The sequence below is a fragment of the Myotis brandtii genome, unplaced genomic scaffold (assembly GCF_000412655.1).
Source record: "Myotis brandtii unplaced genomic scaffold, ASM41265v1 scaffold196, whole genome shotgun sequence".
NCBI classification, from domain to species: Eukaryota; Metazoa; Chordata; class Mammalia; order Chiroptera; family Vespertilionidae; genus Myotis; species Myotis brandtii.
In genome coordinates, this window is record NW_005357311.1 from 2,214,841 (window position 1) to 2,227,018 (window position 12,178).

General features: G+C 39.1%; 1 protein-coding gene across 1 annotated transcript in view; it reads left to right on the forward strand.

Moving 5' to 3' along the window:
- The window catches only part of BICC1 (BicC family RNA binding protein 1), a 238,432-nt gene that overhangs the window by 69,484 nt on the left and 156,770 nt on the right, over window positions 1-12,178 (forward strand). Inside the window, exon 2 of the mRNA XM_014538709.1 lies at window positions 4,024-4,070. Within this exon, the coding sequence (XP_014394195.1) occupies window positions 4,024-4,070 (47 nt within the window). The remainder of the gene's footprint in view (window positions 1-4,023; window positions 4,071-12,178) is intronic.

A 12,178-nucleotide genomic window follows, 5' to 3' on the forward strand; every position in this document is an offset into this window, starting at 1 on the left:
ATCAAGAAATGACAAGTGCTGGTGAGGATGTGGAGAAAAAGGAACCCTTGTGCACTGCTGGTGGGAATGCAGACTGTTGCAGCCACTGTGGAGAACAGTGTGGAGTTTCCGCAAATACCTAAAAATGGACCGATCTCCCATTTGACCCATTGATGCCACTTTTAAGAATATATCCCAAAAAACTTGAAACACCAATCAGAAAGGATATATGCATCCCTATGTTCATAGCAGCACAATTCACCATAGCTAAGATTTGCAAACAGCCTAAGTGCCCATTAGCAGATGAGTGGATTAAAAAACTGTGGTACATCTACACAGTGGAATACTACGCTGCTGTAAAAAAGAAGGAATTCTTACCATTTGCAGCAGCATGGATGGACCTGGAGAGCATTATGTTAAGCAAAATAAGCCAATCAGAGAAAGATAAATATCACATGCTCTCAATCATGTGTGGAATATAATGAACAACATAAACTGATGAACAAAAATAGATGCAGAGACAGAGAAGCATCGATCAGACTGTCAAGCCTCGGAACGTAGGGGAGGGTGGGGGTAAGGGGAAGAGATCAACCAAAGGACTTGTATGCATGCATATAAGCATAACCAATGGCCACAGGCACCAGGGGGGTGAGGGCATGAGTGGGGGTGTGTGAGGGCAATGGGGCGATAAGGACACATATGTAATACCTTAATCCGAGAAAAAACCAACATGATATAGAAAAATGTTAGTTACATGCAAACAAGTGGTTAGAATAAGATGGAACTTGGAGACATTGTAGAAAATAGGTCTACCTTTCATCTAGCGCCAATATTCCACCTTTGTGTGGAAAGTACCGAAAAATCGGTACAGCAGTCTGGTAGGGTTAATAAAGAAAAAATAATAATTTTTTTTTCAGAAAAAAAAATACCTAAGTTTCTATTGAGAAAAAAATATTCCCCAAGCTCCTTCTTCCCAGTCTCTCACTTCTTCACAGTGTTTGTATTTTGATATTAAGGATTTTAGAATAAGTTTGAGAATTGCACTTTCATATTTGAGCATAGAAGGATTTCTGTCTGGGGAGAGAATACTCTGGTGAAATATTATTCTCCCTTGATTGGCTTTTTTGGCCTTGACAGCTTTGCTTGGGTGTGGTCAGTAAAAGTCCTGCAGGAGACCTGGTAACCTGGGAATTAGGTAAGAACACTCCCGGCAAAGCGCCAGTGACTGGGACCAGCCATGGTTTGTACCTGTGATCTAACCAAGAATCCAACCAGATTCTTTTTACTAGGGCACTTGTGGTCTGGGGAAATGGATACTTCTCAGGATTTAGGGGAAAATAGGCTCACATTTGGAGTTTCTCAGACATACACATTTGGCATAAAAAAGAACAGCAATTTTTGGTGCCAAAGAGTTTGCCATTTGGCTCCCCTCAAATCATAAGGTTGCTAAAAGGTGCAAGTTTCTGGTTAAATCTTAGTTGTTTTTCTGGAACAAAATTAAGTATAGCTTGGGTCTAACTAAGGAAATTTCCCCCTTTTTATTCATTCTGGGATTGAAAGGCCATTCTATGAAGTCTGTTCAGACTTGGAATGTAGGGGCATTTCAAGGTTGTGACATAATGAGTTTGTCATGAACAAAATAAGTGTCCTAAAGGAGGTTTCTGTAATAAAATATAGTTGTATCATGAAATCTTAACTGACGAATTCCAAGTTGTGTAAGAGTTCTGTGTGGGTGAAAGGGTGATTAGCTGCCTTCCTTCATAGGCTTTTGAAAATATCTTGGATTCTAAAATTTCTTTTCAAAGATGAGTTTCCTTGATGTCACTAGAATTTTTTCAAAATGTTGTGTCCTGGTATGTAGTGTTCATTGCCATGCAATTGTGTTATATATTAGACCCCTTTAAACTATTTTTAGCTTTAGAGATAAAGACAGCCCAAGAGGTAGCAGAATTGAAGTCCCTCCAAGGCACTTAATAATAAGTCTGTATCATTAGGTTTGGGTACTGATGTTTTACCTTGCCTGGGTGACCCCCTTTAGCTAGTATCAACCACATTTGCTAGTTTATTTAGAAAGAGTAAGCTGTTGTTGTTAAAATTGGCTCTTAATGCTTTTTTTTAAAAAGCTTTAATGTTGATAAATTTCCAAGTTAGGGAGAGAAAGTCAGAATCTGTAGAGTTAACTACAAAAAATCTTTCTGTGGAAATGTGTGCTTCAAATGCTCACGTCCATGTGTGCACTCGATTCATGCTGTTGATGGTGTATTTGTGCAAAAAGTAAAGTTAAGATGCTATTGGCATTATGTATTAGTGTTTTGCTGCTGTAACAAATTACCACAAGTATAGTGGCATACAACATTAATTTATTATCTTACGTTCTGGAGGTCAGAAGTCTGAAATGGGTTTCATTGGGCTACATCAAGGTGTTGGCAGAGCTGTGCTCCCTGCAGAGGCTCTGAAGGAGAATCCATTTCCTTACTTTTTCTAGTTATTGGAGGCCGCCGACAGTCCTTGGCTTATGGCCCCTTCTGCCATCTTCAAAGCCAGCAGCGTAGTATATCTGTATCTTTCTCCTCTCCACCTCTCTTGTTTGTCGTCACACACCCTTCTCTGTATGTTTTTTATTGTCACATTGCTTTTTTTGGACTCTGAGCTTTCCTCTTCCTTCTTATGAGGGCCCCTGTGATTTCACTGGATCCACCTGGATAATTTAGGATAATCTTCCTATCTCAAGATTTTAATTTAGTCACATCTGTAAAATACCCTTTGCCATGTAAGGTAATATATTGACAGGTTCCATGGATTGGGACATGAACATTTTTAGGGGGTGTTATTTAGCCTGCCACACATTAGAATATAATTTTTAATTCTTTATTTTTTTAGCTACTGTTTTCATACATTCCTTAAAATTGCCCTTGGTAAGCACGGAGACCCGTACTCTGCGCTCTCTTTTTTGGATGAAAACATATCGATAAAAACATATCCCAAAATTGTAGGTGTTTTGTCTTATATTTAAGTGTGACATTAAACCTGCGAAAAAATAATTTATAATATTGTTATTATCTTGAGGGTAGAGATAATTTCTTCGAGTTTTGAGTCCTCCCCCAAACAGAATGACCTGCCTTACTTCTTGGGTCTCTAATCATTTTAATAAGTTCCAGGAGTTACTGCTCCAGCTCCTTTCTTTGTCCAGGCCCGGGAGGCTTTTCCAGCGAATCCCTGTTCTTCTGCACTGGATTCTGAGACCCCCTTGGTGTTTATCCTCTGAAGGATGCACTTTGAGGCTATTGCAAGCAAGATAAAATCCCCTCTCTCCCTTTAGTCACATTTCCCACCTCTGCCTCCACAGATAAAAAACATGTTCACAGAATCTTAAGATGTTTGAACATAAAGAGCTGCGTTTGTCCTGTGTTTATAGGCTACCACTTAGATATAAAAAGACTGTTCAAATACAGTGACCTTTTAATTAATCTCACATGAAGTTTTATTGTTGTCTGTGACGTTACCATTACCATTTAATTCTGATGTGTTTTTCCCCTTCTTTATATAAGCCAATGAAGGAGTGAATTAAAGTAGCATATAATGCCAACAGAAATCCAAGTAAAGAATATAGTCATTGCACAGCATAAAACTGACCCAGCTCAGCAGGCCATGTTCTCTGAGCCCCGGTTGAAAAGGCAGCTTCAGGCCTGGGATTGATTACAGACAGGAAGTGCTGAGAGCACTACAGCTGATTATATTGGTGGTAGCATTTGTTCATATAGTTCTTTAACTATAAAAGGAGATTCCTTTCATCTATGTGTGACAAGAGATGTGTGAGTCTGTCAGACAGGAAGAGGAGCTGGAAGTGTAATTGTTTGGACTAGTGTTTTACTCTTTATTCCTTTTGTATCCCTGATGAGGCCTGTTAGCAGACACTGAGGTTTGGGAGAACAAGAATGGCATCTTGTTTACCTCTGGATTCTCCTACCTGATACTTGAGAGTTTTTGAATTCATAGGTTGCAAAAAAAAAGAACGATTTTAAATGTATACATTTTTATTTACAGCTGCTGCCGAAGGAAAAGGCAAAAGTGGGGAAGACTTTTTTCAAAAGGTAAGTTGCTTTTTACTCCTGCCTTGGTGATAATTAAGGAGAAATATACCCATACCCATCTCAATAGAAACCCCTGAACGTTCCCCTTCCATGTGAAAGGGAATAGGTTCTTTCTTGATAAGATAGCCGGAGATGCTCAGGGCGCGGTAAGGGTGGGATGCTGTGTGTCACTTAACCATTCTAAAAAGGCTCCTTCTGGGCAAATCTAATGAGGTTTTTACTTGGAGACAAGGAGGGCTGCCAGGTATGCTGTCCTGATTATCTTCTTTTATTGCTGCTCCCTTTTTTTGCTCTTCCCCAAACATAGAAGGAGTCCCTCACAGCTTTCCTCATTTCCAGTAAGCATGACTGTGGCGAGATGTACCCTTAGACCTACTTGCTCACAGTCGGTAGCCATGTCACTTCTGTCCCCAGGTGTCCTCTGAAAGTTCTGGTCTTCAATGAAGACAGTCTGCCATCACATATAGCAAAGGGAAATAGGAGTGGAGCTGATTAAACAATGAGTATGAGAAACTATGAAGAGCAGTTGACTAATTCTGATCAGCTCAGTTTCTTAAAATAACTGTCTTATATAAGGGAAGATGCCTATTGTTTCAGAGAAATTGATTCTAGTTTATGTTTGTTTTTTTTTACTTATTTGGCTTAATTGTGTTTGTGTCTTTACTGTTGGGATCTAGAAAGTGTGTGTAGGAACAAACATGTAGGGTACCTTAGGGGAAGGGAAGAGGGAAAATATAGCAGCAACTATGGATGAGATTAAATACTGCTGCAGAGGGTCATCAAGCCTTGGGAAAACACCTCTGTGTAATCAGACATGGCCTTTACAGGGCTCTTTATTCTCTTGACTTCTGTGTGATCTACTTGTTTTTTTGGTCAACTTCATCATTCATCTGCATTCTCTGCCAAGAGTATTAAAAGCAAATATTTTCAGAGCTGATGCTTATATTGCCATTTCTTCATTCTGAAAATATTTATTTACCACCTGCTGTGTGCTACACACTGGAGAGACCAAAATGAGCAAGGCATCGTCCCTGCCCTAAAGGAATTAGTCTGGTGTCTGGTGATATCGTCACAGAAATAGCAGGAGAGTCTGGGGCCATGGAGGATTAAGCACTTAACTGGGACTTGAGGAGATTAGGAAGGACTTCTTGAGGTCTTCAGAAGAGTGGACGTTAGCCATGTGAAGAGGTAGGCTTGGGTGGGTTGGAAGGCATTCTAGGCAAAGAACCAGAATCTAAAAAGGCTCAGAGGTGGAAGAATTTATGTGGTGCTCATACTCCAAACATTTGTCTGGCACATAACATATGACGGGTTCATAGTGCAAGGTGAGCTACAGTATCCTATATGATGAAATACCTTCTTTTAAGGGGGGGGGGCGCTATCCTAAAGGGCTTTAAAATTTAAAAAAAATTAAAAATGCTGTGTAGGCCAAATAGAATGTGCCAGACCACAGTTTTCCATCCCTGCTTTAGGGTCAGGCTATTGAAGTTTTATGTACTATGCCTGAAGCCTTTGACTTGGCAGTATCTGACATTGGTTAATATCCAACTTGTCCTTAATACCTGGGCATTTCGGAATGCCCAGCCTTCCTCTAGGGCAGGCTTGCCACAAGGGGAAGAAAACAGGACAGAGCAGAAATCTCAGATTTGTCTTGGGTTGGCCGTGATGGGACAAATAGATGATATTTGTGGAAGGAATTTTTTTTCATTGTTCTTTAACTTGCAGATAAATGTAAAAAGCAGACGGTTCAGCTTTGTATGACTCAGACATTTTAAAAGCTGAATCAAAACACAGCATATGTGGTCATAAAGGACCTTCATTCTTAGAAGATTTGCTAATATTTATCACTCTTTGTGGAGCCCTATGTACATTCCAGCAGTTTAAATAGGAACACATGCTTGAATCCAGGAACATGTGTGTGTCCCACACGCTATGAGTTGGAATTGTAGATTCTATTCGTGGTTACAGGTTAATGAGGTCCCTGAATAACTAAATGAGAATAGTTTTAATCTCATTTTCTTCTTTAATTCATTAGATAGAAAGTGTCTTCCGATAGACAAGTGTCCATATAGGATTTGGATACTTAACTCTGGAAAAAACCTGTAACTTAATAAAAGGCAAACATCCCAAGTTCCAGAAGAGTAATTTTCTGTTTTGACCAGACAGAAATAGACATTATGGTTCATCGACAGTAGAATGAAGTAATGGAGAAGGGTTGGATTGTCCTCCAGGAACTTCCTCCTAGTCACACGTATTCCAGTTTCGTGTAATGACATTTGGGGAAACATTTAAGAACAAGAAATAGGCCATATTGCTGGTCATTAGCATCTTTGAAAAACACTTTTCTTCTTCCAGAGTAATGAAATTCAGAGGCTCTATGTGCTTATTAGAACGTGTTTTGGCTTTGACTCCAGGTGTGTATCACAAACCAAACTTAAAACCTCTCTGGAGCGGAATTTAAAATTTGACTACCGTATTATTAAAAAAACACATCTAAGTCTGGAAGGATACCTTCCCAGCTTCATACTGGCTCTCCCCAAAGAGGGGATTGGAGGAGGAGTGTGAAACTTTTTCTATGTTACTTTGGTATTTGCACCTTTAGAATATATGTAAAGTCATAGCAATATTATTAAGTTAATTATTCTCACTGAAAAATTTTGAAATTCAAAAAATGACAGAAGCCCTGGCTGGTGTGCTTAGTTGGTTGAGTGTCATCCCATGCACCAAAAGGTTTGATTCCTGGTCAGGGCACATGCCCTGGTTGCAGGCCCCAGGTAGGGGGCGTGCAGGAGGCAGCCAATGTTTCGCTCTCACATCGATGTTTTCTGTCTCTCTCCCTCTCCCTTCCTCTCTCTCTAAAAATCAATAAAAAAAAATTAAAAAATATCTTTAAGAATAAGAATTGGTACATTTCCCAAAGGGTTTAAATTGTAGTTTAACAACTACCAAGATCATGAAATGCATTGTCTCAAATTTGAAGCTGTAATAGTAGTTCAGTTTACTATATGTGCACATAAACTTTTCCCATTCGGCCATAGTTAATGTTTCAGAGATCTACCTGATTTTCTGTATACTGCTTTATTGCATGTGTTTGAAACATTTTAGTTCCCCTGACACTCTATTAGGGCAAAAGACTAACCTGTTATAGCAGAGAAACCCAGCAATACAGTTGTTTAAGGAACAGAGTTATTTTACTTTCATGTAACATTCTAAGGTGAGTATTCCCATACTGTCAGAGACTCAGATTCCTTCTGCAAAGAAGCTCTGCTGTTCCTTACGTTATGAACCTCATCAGTATGGCTGAAGGTGGGTCACCATGTCCAGATATGAGCTGATGGAGAACAAGGGAGTATGGAGGAGGCGTGCCACGATCTTAGGGGCCAGATCTGAATATGCCATATGCCACTTCTTCATACATTCCCTTGGAGAAAATTGATGGACATGGCCTTGTATAGCTGCAGTAATGGGGGTGGGAAGGGGAGGAGAAGCATACGGAGGATATATTGATTTTGCAAAGCACTATTGAGCAAAAGAGATTGTTAGGAAAAATGTATGTGGTCAGTTTTATGTCTCATGAGCTATGCTTTGAAACCTTTTATATTACTTTGTTAGGGCTGCTGTAAAAATGTTCAACAACCTGGGTGGCTTAACCAACAAAAATTTGTTGTGTTGCCTAACAGTTCTGGAGGCTAGAAGTCCAAGATCAGGGAGTCAACAGGGTTGGTTCCTTCTGAAGGCTGTGAGGGAGGATGTTCCTCGCCTCCCCCCGAGCTTCTGGAGATTTGCTTGCCATCTTTAGCATTCCTTGGCTTGTAGAAATGTCATCCCGATCCCTGCCTTCATCGCCATGTGGAGTTTTCTCTGTGTGTATCTCTCTGTGTCCAACTTTCCTCTTTTTATAAGGACGTGGGTCGCATTGGATTAGGGCTCATCCTAACAAAATTACATCTGCAATGACCCTATTACAAACAAGGTCACATTCCGAAAGGGTTAGGATTTCAACATATGAATTTTGGGGTGACACAGTTCAACCTATAACACCTTTTAATGGAGGAAATGATTTTGTAGAAAAATGTACTATAACCTAAAAAATTTGCTAACACTATGAATGTTATTTATAACATTTTGATAGTTAGCTTGATTTGTAGATTTTAACTGCCTAGGCATGTTTACCAAATCTGTTTTTTTCTTATTACCAGTCATTTCTAAACTGTGTAGAATAGAATGTAATTGATGTATAAGAAAGGGAAAAACATTTAATTTGTTATCTTACCTTTGAAAGACGACTACTGTTTATACAACCTTAGTCCTTTTTTTCTGTTTATGTTAAAAATGTGTGAATAAAGTGCCTTTTAATGTTGTCTGATTGGCTGATAGGATTATAAATTAGACTGTTTGCTTTGGATTTATACCAGATATTTTTCTGTGCTAAAACTTTACAAGTTCCCCAGTTATTGTACCTTATTCTTTGGCTTTAACTAACTACACTGACAAAAGGAGGGAATGGATACGACTTTATCAATATTCTCTTCAGTTCTTTATCCACCCCTCGTGGCAACCTTAATTGAAACACATGGAAATGATCTTGGAGTTTTACAGTTCTTCGGGCAGTTGTTCATGGCTTACTCACTGTCTGTCCTGTTTCCTTTTAATCATTTTTTTTTTCATTTCTCTTGTGAAATGACTATGGCCAGATCTTGGAGGGGAAAATGTGTTGCAGTATATGAGGTGGGGATGAGTATAGTGATTGTATTACAGATGTGACTCATCAAAGCAAAAATGCATTAGGGATCTAGAATCCCAGTGGCTGAAGAAGACAAAATCCAGTCAGCAGCGTAATTGATGAAAGCCAACTTTTCCATTGCATTGGGTTATATACGTGCCTTCTCCACAAAGTACACAGCACATACTTTAAATGTGGGGACATTTTATACTCTTAAAATATGTAGGTTTGGAAAACTGACCTATAAACCATGGCTTTCACAAAAGCTAACAGTACGACTAATAATAAATAAGACACAGTTTGGTGGTTTATGTGGTATATTTTTATTACCCTCAAACTCATCCTTCTTTGGCAAACATTGATTTTGTCATTTTGAAACTGGAAAGTTAGCAAGTGTTGTCTTGTGGGGGAAAATGACTTGGAGGAATATTTGGCTCCATCTGTTCCTCAAAATGAGTGTATTAGGTGGTCTTAGATGGGGACTACTTGAATCTTTTTATTGAGGGGGCGGTAGAAATCTCTACTTTAAATAAAATTGCTTCTACTTTCTCCACTGGCCATTATTTTGTGTATGTTGAATAGATCATATTCCTCAGGTAATAGAAATCTGGTTAATTATTTCAACATGAATTCAGTAAACTATAGCCCATGATATACTTTTTCTAACAACTGAGTCTTTATGCTTAATCATTTTTATTAAAATTTAATTTTAATAAAATTTGGATATTTCCAAGTTTTAATCTTAGTACTTGTTTCAATAGGTAATACATTCTCATGATTCACAATTCACGATGTTACTAAAGGGTATATGTACAGTGAAGAGTACAGTATTGATGTCATGGTTCTGAAGATACGCTGAGAAAGCTATGCAGAATTGCAGTGTTGATTTCAAATTTAAAGATGATCACCAGTGCATGTCATCACTAATGGACACGTAGGCCTTAAAACTGACATTCAGGGTCACTGAGTCCTTACCTCATTATGGCCCTGAGAATAGGTTTCAGTGGGAGAATCTGTGATCATGGTTCTCATAAAATCCTGGCTAAGTAGGGATAACTGGACATGTATAACATGAAGGAACTGTCCAAGAAAGCAGGTTGTCTGGTCCTCTTCTGGACAGGGTGTTAAAGATAAGAATTGGCCCTATTTTATATTTTATCATTTGCTCTGTCTTCTCTCAGGAGTCTAGCAAATAAGGATTAGTGAGAAAAGATTAAGTAAAAGAATAAGTGATTTGCTTGGCATTCATTCTTTAGTTCCGTCTTTGTGTTCGTTTGAACACAAGAAGCCTGGGGGTCAGACTCTTTTCTCAAGCAATGCTGTATGTCACCTGTAGAACCCTGTCATAATGGTATACACTTGCCTTTTATTTTGACAGTCACTTCACACAACTGCTTTGTGAAAAACACATTTGCTGTTTGTTTGTTTTTTTCTCTCTTTGTGCAACCATGGAAGTAGAGGATGCCATTGAGAGGATGCCAAATGTGTTTAATACCCTCATTGCTACCACAGTTTTTTAAAGTGAATAATAATTTTAAATCAGTATCTGCTGAAAGTTTGGTTGTAAATGGTTAAAACCCATTTGCCCTTGTTTTCCCATTTGGAGTTACAGGGATATTTAAAGATGGTTTTTATATCTCTATGCTGTCTTTTCTTCAGACTAAAGATTTGGTTTCTTATTTATCTTATGACTTAATTTTCAGACCCCTCACCATTCTGTTGACTTTCAGGAGTCAATAAAATGTCCCATTTTAAATGTGGCAGTGGTATCTGGATGTGATGTTTTGGATGAGGCCTGACCAATAGAGTTACAGAGAGTGAGGCCATAGTAGCCACAATATGGATATGATCCAGAAGGAGCCGAAGACTGTACCATTTTCAGGCACTGTGAATGGGTCACAGGCATGAAGCATTGGCATTTCTTGCCATTCTTCATCCAATTGAAGAGGAAAGATTGGCTCCAGTGTCATTGCGAGGTACATGGTATAAAAAAAGGAAACTTGATTTCAGACTGGCAGGTAAAGACCCACTTAGGCATAACTCACATGTCTGTCTCTTACTCTAATCTCTTGACCTGGCATTTGGCTTGGAGACCATGGGGCAGTTGTGGTTTCCAGACTATGAAAGTGTGCAAAGCATCCCTCTCAAGGCTTTCACCTCTTTCTGTGACTTAGTAATCAGAACTCCTGTGTGATTTTGTTTCTTCCTTGTGGACTCCATAGGGTTACCTAGGATGGAGATTATCAGCCTCAGGATGATAGGCCATAGTGTGAGAGGGGCCTGTGCCGTGCCTTTTCAGGTGACTCGAGTGGATGCGATGGCATTTACTAGTAATAAAGAGCTTTAAGCTATACTGATTTAAAGTAGGTTCACTGAAGGATCAGTGCATTTTATTTATTTATTTCTTAAATGTATTTTTATTGATTTCAGAGAAGAAGGGAGAGAGACAGAAGAAACATCAATGATGAGAGAGAATCATTGATCAGCTGCCTCCTGCACGCCCTACCCTGGGGATTGAGCCCATAACCCGGGCATGTGCCCCAACTGGGGAACCGAACTGTGACCTCCTGGTTCATAGGTTGATGCTCAATCACTGAGCCATGCCGGCCGGGCAAAATTCAGTACTTGTTAAAGCTGGATGTGGTGGTGTCATCTTTTTCTTTTAGACAGCAATCTGAATGGTCTTGGGTTGAGATTTCTTCTTCTTCTTTTTTTTTTTTTTCGAGGTTGGACAGCTAGTTTGTGACAGCTAGGACTTAGAGTGCTTTTTAAAAAATATATATTTTATTGATTTTTTTATAGAGAGGAAGGGAGAGGGATAGAGAGTTAGAAACATCGATGAGAGAGAAACATGGATCAGCTGCCTCCTACACACCTCCTACTGGGGATGTGCCCGCAACCAAGGTACATGCCCTTGACTGGAATCGAACCTGGCACCTTTCAGTCTGCAGGCCGACACTCTATCCACTGAGCCTAACCGGTTAGGGCAAGAGTGCTTTTTTTTAAAAAAAAACAACAACTTTGTTTAACTATTGTTATTAATACAAAAATGATTTCCTTTAAATCAGCAATGATGCCTTTGTGGGCAGGCTGGGCTTCTATAATGAGAGAAATTACATCTATAGTTGCCAGTGTTGGTAAGTAGGAATTAGGGTCATTGTGGTGCATTAGAGGGACAACCAAAAGGCTGGAGACAAATTAATACAGTAACAAAATGGCATGGATTTGTCCCTCATACTTTGTTTAAACAGTCAAGATTTCACAATCACATTAAGGTTGGTCGTTCTGAAGTTTATACCGATATTTTCCTCTTTTATTCTACCTGCAAGAGTTACAATAATGGTTTGTTGTCATCCCATGAATAGTCCTTTCTTAATATTGGGAT